Source organism: Barbus barbus, assembly GCF_936440315.1.
Source record: "Barbus barbus genome assembly, chromosome: 1".
In the NCBI taxonomy this organism is placed as follows: Eukaryota; Metazoa; Chordata; class Actinopteri; order Cypriniformes; family Cyprinidae; genus Barbus; species Barbus barbus.
In genome coordinates this window covers 23,517,665-23,531,439 of record NC_136729.1, presented here as the reverse complement: position 1 = coordinate 23,531,439, position 13,775 = coordinate 23,517,665, and the positions used below count along the sequence as shown (strand labels likewise).

At 38.5% G+C, this 13,775-nt stretch overlaps 2 protein-coding genes across 16 annotated transcripts in view; one reads left to right on the top strand and one right to left on the bottom strand.

Moving 5' to 3' along the window:
- The window catches only part of LOC306870677 (CUGBP Elav-like family member 1), a 44,078-nt gene extending 32,837 nt beyond the window's left edge, over positions 1–11,241 (top strand). For 7 of the 13 annotated variants that reach the window (XM_079418089.1, XM_079418086.1, XM_079418088.1 and 4 more), the window contains 4 exons: positions 4,252–4,440; positions 5,908–6,051; positions 6,180–6,351; positions 9,400–11,241. In XM_079418089.1, the coding sequence (XP_079274215.1) occupies positions 4,252–4,440; positions 5,908–6,051; positions 6,180–6,307 (461 nt within the window). In that variant the 3' untranslated portion in view covers positions 6,308–6,351; positions 9,400–11,241. Of the gene's footprint in view, positions 1–4,251; positions 4,441–5,907; positions 6,052–6,179; positions 8,091–9,399 lie in introns of those variants that run through there. The other 6 variants (XM_079418087.1, XM_079418080.1, XM_079418083.1 and 3 more) reach the window with 2 other exon arrangements.
- A 350-nt stretch (positions 11,242–11,591) lies between these two features.
- On the bottom strand, positions 11,592–13,609 carry LOC306870754 (acyl-coenzyme A diphosphatase NUDT19-like). 3 transcript variants are annotated; one of them, XM_079418176.1, is made up of 3 exons: positions 12,757–13,609; positions 12,184–12,391; positions 11,592–12,108 (listed from the first exon to the last, which is right to left on the bottom strand). In XM_079418176.1, exons 1-3 carry the CDS (start codon positions 13,522–13,524, stop codon positions 11,876–11,878), a joined length of 1,209 nt encoding a protein of 402 aa, XP_079274302.1. In that variant the 5' UTR covers positions 13,525–13,609; the 3' UTR covers positions 11,592–11,875. The 3 variants fall into 3 exon arrangements, with proteins under 3 accessions (XP_079274302.1, XP_079274303.1, XP_079274304.1); XM_079418177.1 differs by having other exon boundaries at positions 11,599–12,133; positions 12,757–13,607; XM_079418178.1 differs by having other exon boundaries at positions 11,599–12,108; positions 12,215–12,391; positions 12,757–13,607.
- Positions 13,610–13,775: the final 166 nt, after the last annotated feature.

The following is a 13,775-nucleotide window of genomic DNA, read 5'->3' as shown; positions in this document are numbered from 1 at the left end:
CTAACCAACTCCTAACTCTAAACATACCCGTTGGTAACCCTCTTGAAATATTTAACCTAATTTATTTCAATATATTCTATATCCACCTGTTTCCGGGGGGCGCTACTGTAAAATAGAACGTGGGAGAAACTTCCGGTTAGGTGGCGGAAGTAGTAAATCGACGGTATTTTGTGTTAGATAGCGAAGAGGTTAGGTATTTTTCGAGTACATTTTTCTGCTATTTAAAGTCGCAAACGTTAATGAGAGATGTTGTTACGGAGCTCAGGGACAACATGTGCTGTTCGTGGTTGTACATATAACCGCACTAAACTAATTCAGTGGCTTAAACGTGAGTGTTTTGAACATAAGCCTAAAACTAAATTTGATTCAATTTTATTATCCAACAATATTAAAATAAATATTTTAAGTCAAGGCTACTGTGAAGCACCATATACAGAACATGAATGACACACAGTAAACATTTCAGTTTAGTACATTTATTAATTAATTAAAAATATACAATAATACACAATACAATAATACATTTTGTGCCCTTAATTGTCCTAACTTTACTGACCTTCCACAAAAGTGCTGCTGCATGACTACAAGAGCGTCCTGGCCCTGCAATACATGAACAACCCGCTGTCTGTACTTCACCTGTCACTGAAACTAGCACCCAAGCCTTATGATGTGTTACGTGCAGGCTCTGGCTCAGCTCAATGTCAGCTTTTAGATACGCAAGGTCGTTTCCGACGTCCTTAAACAACACTCGACCGACTTTATCACTGTGTAGATATTGATATGCCTCTGAGCTTTTCAGATTGCTCATCGCCTTACCATCACAGGCTACTGACTCTACAAAATAGCTAAAAATGTTACCATACGTGATACGAGGCCACTTCTTCACGTCATCCTCCCAACCATCTACCGCGGATGGTAAAGGTACTGTTATATCACCCCTTTTAATTTCGTTGAGGTTGTGTTCCCACATCATTAAGTTTGGATCACTAAATCTTGAATGACGGTCAACTAATGAATGAATGAGTGTCAACTCCTGCTTGTTTACTTCGAACCGGAAGTCGCGCCCACTTTTGACGCAATGCCTCATGGGACGTAGGAAACTTGTGGATATTCTGGTTTTAAATTCAGTTTTCTTGGAAAGAAAGACTTGTGTCTGTGCGAGACAGCACTTCACATCTGATGTGTAACCCACTTAAAGTGCAGTAAATGGTAAAAAACTTGCGGTACAAATTGGTGTGATTATTAGTACTTTAATAAATGCCAAATAATTTGAATACAAATACTAATTTACAACATCCCCAGCATCACAATGAACGGTTTTGCACCGCTAAAAAGGCTAAATGGAGATTGCTGACTCCCCCTCAAACGGTTCACGTTAACTCTTACATTAAAAATAAGATGGAAAGATGTTTGAATCAGGTCTCCTCTGTTGGAGGAGATGGCGCTGTCCCAAAAAATAGGGGTCCTAGAACTGCAGCCTCTGGTATTGCAGGAACATTGGGTTGTTTTTTTTTGTTCAGACCAATGTGAAAATCGACCCATGATTTTACCCTGCAAACACGCAGAGTTGTAAATGTGAACTGGTGGATTAAGATAATTCATTATATAAATCTAAACAGTAAAATGTTTATTTAATATTATAATTTATTGATAATTGTTTGTTTAAATATAATAATACTTTTGACTCCTCTGTTTTCTTAAATGGTTTAAAGGCTGAAATGTGAAGTGTATCATTTAAAAAAATAAAAAGTTTCTTGAACTTGTATCTGAACTGAAAATCATGCTTTTTTACAGTCATTTTACAGTTTAATAGTTTACCATAGACATTGCCCTACCCCGCTCATATGGTATTAATTTTATTCGTGCAGGTCTTAAAAAGTCTTAAATTTGAGCTTAAAAATCCTGCAGCAACCCTGAATTGGTATTGATAGTTTTCACGTGATGTCACACCCTTATAGGAAACGCCCACCTGGTGGGCAAAACACAGCTTTGCTCCACTGACTGCCAGCTATTTTTACACAGATTGCATCAAGTAATAATGTGGACACCTTATTGATGATGTATATTTTGTACAGGCAAGAAGATGAAGTCAGAATATAAACGCAGTGTGCAAAGTTTCACCTTAAATGGCTTCCCATAGAAAACCATTAGAAGGAAAACACTGAACCGTTAAGCGGATTGCGTTCATGTTCTGACCTCATCTGCTTGCCTGTGTAAACTATGCATCGTTAAAATAGAGATTACTGAATTTGATCTTTTACATATTACTATTTTAAATCTATTAAAGCACTTTAAGTGTTTTTACAACGTTTTGTCACACTGTTTATGATTTAAATATTGCTGCGGGTGCTTAATATGGATTTCAAATGGCCAAAACTTGCATTTTGTTCAGAAATACCTTTTATTTTATTCTTTTGAGAGGCGATCTAAATTAGGGCTGTCGCGATTCGTCGATTTTAGTCGACTAGTCGATTTTTAAAAACCGTCGACTTCATTTTGCTCGCGTCGACTAACCAGCAAAATAAATACCGGAAGTGGTGCATTTCACGGACGAGAATCCATAAAACACATTATTAGACTATTTTCCAAGGCTGCATGATATACAGTAGCATGCGAAAGTTTGGGAACCCCTTGCAGAATCTGTGAAAATGTGAATAATTTTAACAAAATAAGAGAGATCATACAAAATGCATGTTATTTAAATTAATATATAAATTAGTCGATAGATTAATCGAAATAAAAATAGTCGTTAGTGGCAGCCCTAATCTAAGGCTACGTCCACACGAAGACGGGTTTCTCCGTATCCAATCTTTTTTTTTTTGCCTCGCTCTTAAAAACAATTCGTCTCAGGAAATATCTGCGTCCACATGGAATCACTGAAACCGACTGAAAACGATGTAGTACACATGCCAGACCAATATGTGGCGCTGTAATTCTGCCACGGAGATACACAAAAAAACAGAAGAAGACTTGGACCATGTGCGTAAACCTTGTGCGCTGAATACAAACTAACACACAAAGCAGAAGATTTTGCTTTAATAAAACTAATGAGCTCAGTAGGTTCTGCAGCACGAACACAGGCACGTAGTCTGACGTTGTTGTTGTTGTCGCTGTTATGTGACGCAGCGGTGTCTGATTAGGGGCGAGACGTGGGCTGATGACGTCATCGTTTCAGAAAATATATGGATTCGCCGTCCACATGAAAACATGAAAACGGCGTTTTCAAATTTATCCACCCTTGGGACCCGGTTTCAAAACATGATCGGTTTCACTCTTCGAAAACGCTGGTTTCGTGTGGATGAAGAGCCTATACGGTAAAAAATGTATGCGTATACAGAGAAACCCGTCTTCGTGTGGACGGGGCCTAAATATTTGCGGCTGGGAGACAGATGAAAAATTGACACGCTTGTGCAGCAGTAGGCCTACTATGGATGTTTTGCCCTCCAAGTCTTTGAGCCGGTCACGTGACTGAAAACTATCAATAGCCCTATTTGGACGGGACTAGTTTTACAGGGGGTCATTAGAGAAATGTGTGTTTCACAGGCGTACTTGGTGATTTTAATCCCGTCTGAATCTGCCACGTCTGTGTTTTTCTCAGACAACCTCTGTAATAATTCCAGAGCAAATTACCTACTGTTTTTCAGCAAACTCCGTGATCCTCTGAGAAAACTAATCCCGTCCGAATGCGATGTCTGTGGTTTGCCGACTAAATGTACTGTAGATTTAGTAGACTAAAACAATTCAGATGATTAAAATGAAATGGCATTTTAGTCAAAAGACTGACTAAAACTAAATCAAAATTTGCAGTCAGAATTAACACTGGTTTACACCTGTTATTGAAATCCATCTCAGGTGATATGAACACAAGTGGTCAGCTGAGACACGTTACCAAAAAAATAAACATGAGTCAGAACACGGTTGCATTTAAATACTTTAAATCTTTTTTTTTTTTTAATCCTTTGCATTAAAATACATATGATCACATCATACTGGTACTGTAAAGTACCTCTAAATGTACGTTTTGGACCCCATTCACATCAATGTTAAGCACTGACCACTCATGTTTGAAGTGCCTCAAATGGATGTTAAATGGGATCTATGTGTCATTCCTTTTGTTTTTAACTTTCTTTGCCTCGTTTGTGTTTCTGCTCTGTCTCCGTCTCTGAATGCGGTTTCTCTGTATCTATCAGTAGTTTTATGTGTCCTCCCCCGTGTGTGTCTGAATGCTGAGCTGTGTTTCTGTGTGCACAGGCATGGCTGCTCTGAATGGTGGTCTGGGCAGCGGAGGTCTCTCGAACGGCTCGGGCAGTGCTATGGAGGCTCTGACTCAGGCAGCCTATTCTGGGATCCAGCAATATGCCGCTGCTGCTCTGCCCAGCCTCTACAGTCAGAGTTTACTGTCCCAGCAGAACGTTAGTGCCGCTGGCAGCCAGAAGGAAGGTGAGCACATACATGAAAGATCCGATGAGCTTTGAGCAGCTTTTCAGGTTGGGAGATTGCCAGCCTCTGTGTAAGATAAAACTGCTAGTTTATGCTAGCAGGGTCAGATCTTAGGGCATGTGTTGGCCCATGATGCTTTTCAGTGTGTGTGTGTGTAGTGGCTCTTGTGATCACCATCTTAAGGATTCATTCTTGTTTTAAATACGCTGCAACAGCAAGTCCCAATCAGAGCGCGGGTAAGAGATAATTATCACTGTCCACAATGCCCATTTTCTACATTTTGCTTTGTTTAAAAGTAAATGGAGATCCATACAGCATCTCTTTGCCAATGTATTCATTGAGCATTCTGTGATAAATACAACTTCAAGCCTGCTGGAAGATGCTTCTAAGCTGCTACTTTCTGTTACCATTTCCGATTATCAGTGTTGAAGACAAAGGGTTTCTATTTTTATGGAAACCAGGATATGTTTTCTTAATTATTCTTTGTTGAATAAAAAAGCTCTAAAGCTAATTTTTTTAAATTATAAAATTACAAAATACATTATAAATGTCTTTACTGTCACATTTGATGAATTGCTGATTAATCTTTGAATAAAAGTTCAGGGGGGAAAAAGTATCACCAAATTTTTTAATGGTAGTGTACATTAAGAAAACAGAAATATTTTATTTGTTTTGACTGTCGAAAAAATAAATAAAATTGTGATGTTGGTCTTCGTCCTGAAAGCCCTCTTTCCAGATGTCACCTACTTTTCAGCAAGGTGTATATGTATATACAGTCGTAGCCATGATTTCAAGTCTGTAGCAAAACTTGCCCACAGTAATTATGCCGGTAATGCTTAACCAGACCTTCATTAACCTATAAAATTGTCCAACTTTGCAAATCAGCCAATAAAAATGTTTTTAATTTAGTGCTGTCAAATGATTAATCACGATTAATCGCGTCCAAAATAAGTTTTTGTTTACGTAACATGAGTGTGTACTGTGTATATTTGTTGTGTATGTTATGTTTATATATTAAATATATTCATATGTAAAATAAATTATATGAATATAACAATTTAAAGAATGTAACTATTTTCAAAATATATACCATGTGTGTGTTTACATATACATAATAATAATATACACAGTACACACACATTATGTAAACACACTTTTGGATGCGATTAATGGTTTGACAGCACCGTTTTAATAAATTCAGTTCAAATGCTTTAAAAAAAAAACAAAAAAAAAAAACTCTCCAGTATGATAGTTTTACCTACTAGAGTTTTGTCAACTTAGGGGTTGTCTTTATTATTTTCTGTTTTGATCAACAGCATGCTTAAATGGTATTTAACACAGAATGTTCTTTTAACAAGGCAAGGAGAATAAGTGTTGAAGCTTCATTGAAAATAAAAAGGTCACTCTAGGCTTTATGAGTCAAAAGTTATCTTTTGTTTCTGCCTGTTTCTCTCTGTCTTTCTAAAGGCCCCGAAGGAGCAAACTTGTTCATCTACCATCTGCCACAAGAGTTTGGTGATCAGGATTTGCTGCAGATGTTTATGCCTTTCGGCAATGTTATCTCTGCCAAGGTCTTTATTGACAAACAGACCAACCTTAGCAAGTGTTTTGGTGAGTTGAGCCCCGCTCCAGAAACATTGTGCTTGTTTTGTGTTGATTTTAGAATTCTGAAATCAGAAGCAAGCTTTAGATTTGTGTTCTGTGCAGTGGGTAACTAGAGTCTGGCTCTTTTGTTTCAGGCTTTGTTAGTTACGACAATCCAGTTTCGTCCCAGGCGGCCATTCAGTCAATGAACGGTTTTCAGATTGGAATGAAGCGGCTGAAGGTGCAACTTAAACGATCCAAAAATGACAGCAAGCCATACTGAGTGATTTTACTCTCAAATGGACTTGGTTTGAAAATGTTTTTCTGGTAAGTGGAGTGTGATGTTGGAAAGTTAGAATGACCCCACCCACCCTTAACACCCGCCTTTCCTAATCCTTTTACTTCTCTGGCCTTTCCTACATATCTTCTCTCTTAACCTTCAAAACAAAGACAACGTGCAAATTGTTAAGAATTTGTTCCAAGGAGTAAAGAGTGCTTCTTTTGTTTTCCACATTTATATATCTAATTGTTTTGTTGATCTTTTATTTTCCCTTGAGTCTTTATTTATTTATTAATTTTTTTTTTTTTTGTGCCATATTACAAGTTTGCTGTGTATAAATCTTGCGTCAAAGGATGTTGCACAATGAAAGCCAGCCTGTGTGACTGCTTTCAGTCCCTTAGACTGTTGATCACCACGGTCTGGCCCCTGTAGATGTTCTCCTGTGTTTACACTAGACTCTTGTAGTACATTCGGACAGTGTAATGCTGATGCCTCCTACAATGCTGCCTTTCTAGAAAATGAAGGAGGCTTGCTGCATCAGTGCAAAAGATAATCAGTCAGTCTCCTGAATATTGTTTTGAGCATCTGGAAGGTCAGGCTGCACTCCACTAGACTCCGTTTTCATGGATGCCTTTTTATTTAATTAATGTATTTATTTCACTAATTTATTTATTTATTTTTAATGTATCTGTCTTTTCACAATGAGGGTGATGTAACATTGCTTCAAAGTCTGTTTTATGTATTCTGTTGGAGGGCTCAGCTAAAAACCGTAATGTTGATGCTTTCTGTTTTTTTTTTTTTCACATTCATATTTTTACATTCTAAAAAGACAAACACTAAGCAAGGGTATTATATCCCATGTTGGTTCATAGATGGTGGTTAATCATTCAGTATTGGTAGTTTGCAGGAGATGCTACACTTACTCTCAGGACATTCTCACCATTCTGTCAGACCAAAACTTCTCGCCCATTATTCTACTCACCTGGTACGTGAACATTTCTAAAGAATATGCATGAAATAAGTGATGGAGTGCTTCATTTCAGTTCATGAATCCTTTCTTAAAGCCTCAAACTAAAACAAACCTTTTTTGACCCACATGGTAGCACATATGGTTTTAAAATGGCATTTGTATAGATTTTTTGAGCAAAGACACAATCTACAATATTTTTATTTTGATGGTCATTTGATACATTATCCTACGCCTCAATTCAGGAGGTTGGCGTTGATGCTTTTAGCAATATTTGCATTCTGGAGAAGAGTGAGAGACGATACTGCCAAGAAAAGAAAGAAGGAAGTTTACAATTGCCACTTGATTGTCAGAATAATTTGAACTGAAATTTCCTAACTTTTATGGCAAGTGCTCAATAAGTATTTTATCTCTGTGTTTGCAGGTGGTCTCTTGTACCCTGGTGTATGGAGACTCGTCCTGCAATACTATTCTAGTTTGTATTTATAAGTTACTCCATGCAACTTGCTTCAGTTGCTCATGGCAGTAAATAAGTGTTCAAATCGTAATCAAATGTTAATGCCAATCTGAGTCTTGCAGGGTCGTGAGGTAAGGTCGTTTTTATGGAAACTGAGAAGAAAACATTATCCAGATAGTGTATATTACTTAACTATTATGCCTTTTCTATTTTTATAGAGGTTTTATAATATTGCCTAAATAATTTCTCTGAATTAAAACGGTTTTGTAGAATCCTAATGTGAAGTTTTGTGGATACATTCACCGATTGTTTAAACAACATATGTGTGGCCCTTTTCACTAGTTGTAGTCGTCCGTTTAGTCAAAAAAAAAAAAAATAGTACCAAGTTTTTTTTTTTGTTTTTTTTAATGTGAAGCAAATCCACGGTAAAGTTTATGCTCAGTGTAAGATCGCTAAACTAAGTACTTCATTTACATGTGTATTGACGAATGCTGAAATGTGCTATTAGAAGTCCTTTGTTTCATTTCCTCACAACATAACTTGAGCTCGGAGTGGCAATTAGTGAAAATTGTATATTGTAGACTATTTTCTTTTGTTTTGATATTTACCTCACTATTGTCGTCACTGTTCGACACGCTTGTATTTATTAACGGTGCTCTTTATTTTCACTGCATAATTGCAAATAAACCAATTCTTGTTAACCTCACTATCTATTTTCAACGAGTGCAGACACACATCTCAGTCCGGGTGAGGAAACGAGTGTGCCGCTGTCTTGTACAGAGATGCCCATCTGTACGCCTATCAGTTTGTTTCATACGTTAGAGACGCTTTAGACTGAACCCAGGTGTGAAGCCCCTCTTGAAGCGCTTAGATGCTAGTGCAGGGAATGTCCACTCCCTGATCTGTGCCTCTGTTCAAATAAACACATGATTTACATACATTACAAAATCATTAAGTGGAAGAAAAATGGGAGTGCAACACAAATCACCATTTTGAACAATCCAAAGATTCTTGTGAACTTGTTCTAGGCAGGGATTTTTATTTGTTAGGCAGAATTGTTTTTCATAGTTTTGTTCCTTTTTATCCGGAGCAGATTGATTGGCGTTTTTGCAAAGGACTGCGGATTTGTGAGCCTTAAAACAGCTCACAAGTGCAAAGTAGTTCCACTAATGTGCCAAACACATCGAGTCTTACATTTCTGTATATGTGTACAGTCCCTCACAATTAAAAATTGAAGCACAAAATAAAAGTACTTTCACTGAAAGAGCTGAAATGTTGAAGCACAATTTTTCTTTTTGTTTCTCTCTTTCCCTTGGTCTAAAAATCGAAATGCGGTTGTGAGAAATCTAACATTTTCATTTGAAATGTTGCTGTCGAGAACCGTGTTGTCGTAGCTGTAGTAGGCAGGTCGTGTTCTCTCTCGGTGTTGTTGTTGATGTTTAATGTTATTCCCTTTGTTCACTATTGGCATGGTGCTTATCTCTCCCTCTTTCTTCCCACTTTTCTTCATCGTTTCCTGTTGCATTCAATGTTTTGTGTTTAGACTGTGTGCACTTTTGAAAGCCCCCTCCTCATGCAAACATAATCATATTCATGATTTTCTTTTTCATCCCCTCTCCTTTTTCCGTTGTGCTTTAACCTAGGTTTGTTATTCGTTTTTTTTTGTTCTAGATATCTTCGTGCCCGTTTGTCATCGTTTGCCTAGCATGTCGATGTGACGTCAAAAGTTCATCGTCCAGTCCGTTGTCCTCTTCGCTTCTCTGATGCTTGAAATTTCACACTTGACCTTTTTGTTAACTTTTGACGCTTATTGATTGCTTTTGTTTGTTTCTTTGTGTATGTTCATTTGTCATCTGTGCTGCCAATAGGGAGCGTTAGAAAGACTGCTAAAAGTGTAAAGTTTCATGAAAATTGTTCTGAGCAAAGAGTCTATTTTTCTAGAACGTACAAACATAACCACTAGATTTTTTCAGAAGCTTTTAATTTAAATTTTTCAGATTTTGTTCTTTATCGATTTTTATTGTGTTCCAGCAGTCTTCCTAGCGCTTCTAATTGTACTCCTTTTTTTAATTTTTTTTTCTTCTCAAAGCAGCCATTCAGTTTATAGAATCACTTTTGTGTGTTCAAGTGTGGGTGTGTTTCCCTCTTTCTCTCACTTGTTAGTTCTAAACCTTTTAGAGGATGTTTTCGTCACATTTTGCTGAAATCGAGGATAAACTTTGTAATTTTGTGTTAGGTTAGTTGGCATGATGTAATTTTGGGAGTTTCTATTAACAGTGACATTACAATAGACACTTGAATTGCCTTTTTTTGTGTGTCGAGCCAACACAGGCACGTTTTTCATTTCCCTATTGTGTGAAAATCAGGATTAGTCTGAAATAATGCATAGAATGAGCAGAGTTGAATTTCTTGTCACAGGTAAATATTAAGCATGCATGTTTTTTTGTAAGTGCACTGAAATCCTCAGCAAAATGTGATCTAGTTCTGTTTCAAAAAGTCAAGATGAATAAAGTGGTGCCAAAAGTTTTGCATGTTGCTGTTGGTTACATTTATAGTATGTTTCACATCATGCTTATGGCTCCTGCTGCAATGACATGTGGTCTCATTTTGATGGTTTAAGATTAAAAAACAATACAGTGCGTGTTTAGGTTATGGGTTAAAGTGAGTTTTAACAATGTATTCTAAAAATTGAAGTGGGTTTCAAATGAGTCCATAAGAGATAAATTGTGCCTACAACAGCAAAAACACATGCTCTTCTTGATGTTGTTCAGTTAATGAAAATGTTACAACCTTATAGCTGGTCTGTTTTACAGAGCTTTCGAGTTTTTTGTTTTTTTTTGTTTGTTTTTTCATTTTGACATCTGTATAAATTGTGAAGTTCTGGACTGATTGGTAAAGCTCAACTGCAGCTTTGCGCCCTTAGCCTTTAGTTTAAAGGCACATCTCCACAAATGAAGAGCTACATTTGGAAGTTTTTTTTAAGATGTATTCTAACAGACTAATCTATTTGGGGGTTGAGGTGGTTGTTTTCTATTTAGATTTTAAGCTGCTGTTTTGCGAGTTTAAATGTACTCTGAGAAAATTTCCTGTGGGATGTTTGTCATTACTGGTACAGAGTGATTGTATTTAACATTTAAGACTTGTACAGATTTTGCCTTTTCTACTTCATAAGTTGTTTCACAATGTAAATCCCAGTAAGTAGAAGCATGTAGACAGTAACACCATGACCAAGCATCAACCTGTACACAGTAACCAAAATGCAAACAAAAATTAACTCAACAAAACAGCCTTTAACTGAATTGTTTTTTTGAGTTTTGTCATTTAAGTTGTGTGGTTTTCATTGGAAGTGTAGAGTGCAGAATTTATTAAATGTCTGAAATGTTGTATAAGGTTGGTTAAGGATTTCACGCTACTGTCTCTACAGAAATATAGCAAAATGGACACCCATGAAGCAGTCATCTGGTAGTTTATCTTTAGTTTATGTATGATTAAATTGTTTGAAAACATTCACACACATTGTGTCTGAATTCATTTTTTTCTGAATTTAAAGATGCCAGAAATGCACATCATGCTTCCGTTTTAATTTAAATTATTTAAAAATTCTAAAATCAAATAATGACACTTCACGATTTCCTACTCGTTGTACTTAACCTAGATTTAATTTTTTTATCCTAGCCGGTACTATAAATAAATGTGCAATAGCTGCTGCTACGGTCAGATTTGTTGTAATTGGTTGGTTATATGCTAGCCATAGACCAGACAAATGCAATTTTTTTTACACAGTTGTTTTGGTTATTGTTTGCTTGTAGAGTCCTGTATTCAGCAAACTCAAGGCATGAAAAGGTTGAGAGCTTTCAAATGAAAACAATTCAAAGTGCCTCATACTTTAATGAAGAACTCTGACAATTCAAACTTTGCATCTGTTAATCTTTTTTTTTTAATGCACTTTAAAAGTTTTTTATTTTAATCATGGTACTAGCAGTTGCCACATCAAGGTAGTCATTGTTTATCATTTTTATATGACCGAGGGAGGCAATATGTTGAACTACATTGAATGGCTCAAGTGCTGCATCAGTAGATAGAAAGCTGCTGAAAAAAATAAAACCGCTTCTGTCCATCGGTCTCGCACCTGTTCGGCAGGTAAGTGTCAGAGTTTACTATGGTTTTTGGAGGTGTTGTCCACATCAGTGCCACAGAGAGGAGACACGTGGTTATACTTGGGTGTGATGTTCATTTGGACAGTTATTGAATATAGATCCTGACCCACGATACGGTGCAGGTTTGCACTGTCCTGCTGGATCCCTCCAAGACTTTTCTCAGTTTTCATCACACTGCCGCTCTTTCCAGAAGGGTCCACTTTTTCCGGGTACCGAGCATCCCCTATGTATTAATGAAGAGAAACAGTCTGCGATAATTAGCAGAAATGTCTATTAACTTATTACCTGACATAATTACCTGGTAAAATGCTTGCAAAGCAGTCAGGCACCTCCAGGTGAATAGGCAGCCACTGCTCGCAACCCTCCAAAGACCTCTGCCAGGCAAAGCGATGGAGGTCTCTGAGAGCTGGAAACCGGCACATTCGTCCAAGATCATAAAACTGAGGTGGAGCGATCCAGATCTCCTTTGATTTATAGCTGCGCAGCACTTCAGAGGGACTGGACCACTAAGAAACGAGACAGTGTATATTTCCCAAAAGTTAAGCATCATTGCTACTAGTTAGGATGAGACTGAATGACTTGAAAGCTACTATAAAAAAAATATATTAATGAATAATAATGACGTTACGTGACGTTTAGCCACTTGCGTAAAGCGTGCGCTGCCAATCTGGCGAATGAGAGCGAGCCTCATGAATATTAATGAGCCCCAAGAAAAGTATGCAGCACGCCAACACTGAGCAAAGTCCGTTATTTCGCCAGCTGGACACAAACTAGTCCAGAATGCATTAATTGATCATACCTTTAATGCAATGTAAGAATCTGACATGTAGTTTATGACTGTCCGACGTGGTGATTACTGTTCAAAACGCACCTTAAAATGAACTATTTCCTTGTCGTCGTGAAGCGTGTGTGGAGTGTCGCGCAGACAGCAGATGTAAAAGGCCGTGTCGTAGCGCCTCTGTTTGTCGTTTATGCCTATGGGGGTCAGCCAGTTACCCCACTCGTGTAGAGCCCAGATGTTGGGCAGACACTGCAGCTCCTTGCACATCTTAATAAAATTCGCCGAGTCACCAATAACCAGAGACCTCCACTTGGACACCACGTCTCTGTCCCACAGTCCGCTCAGCCTGGTCAGGCTTAGCTGGGGGTCACTGTCCCGAGCATCATCCGTGCGCACGCGTATCCCGCTTTCCTCGTGTTTGGGAACCGCCAGGAGCACACCGGACTCCTCAAACGTCTCCCTCACCGCACATATCCTGAAAGCCACGTCTCCGGGGATCGGTGATCCCAGCTGCGCTCTGTCTGTGGCGAAAATGGGCGGCCTCGTGTCCGGCGGCTGCTTCACGACTCCGATGCCGTAGTTGGGCGCTTTGATGAAGGACTGAAAGACCTCCTGCCACTCGCTGGAGAAGTCAGACGCGTCCGCCAGCCCTCCGGGAAACACATAGGCATTGGGCATGAAGCCGCTGCTACCGCTCCGTTTCAAAAGCAGCACTTGATAGTCAAAGGCGGATCTGTGCGCTATGTCAGAGACTTTCTCCAGACCTGTTTTAAGAGAGTCCGCGCTCTGAGCGTGCCTGAGGCCGGCCGCCAAGATCACCGTCGCCGCCTCCCTCCAGTGTTTCAGCGCTGTGTTCATCCTGGCCCTCGCTTACATGCTCAGTTACTCCAGTGCCCTGTCCCGCCAACTTCCGACTTCGGTCAACTGACATGTCGTGAAGGACAGCACAGAGGAAATAACAGAGCACTTAGTCTGTGTTTGGTGATTGGCGCCATCTACAGCAAGGGATGAACGCTTGGTTTTCATAACTTTGCCACATTCTTAAATGTATGCTAGAATCATTTGAATATATTGATTTATGATTTCAACCAAGTCCAACAGTACCTAAA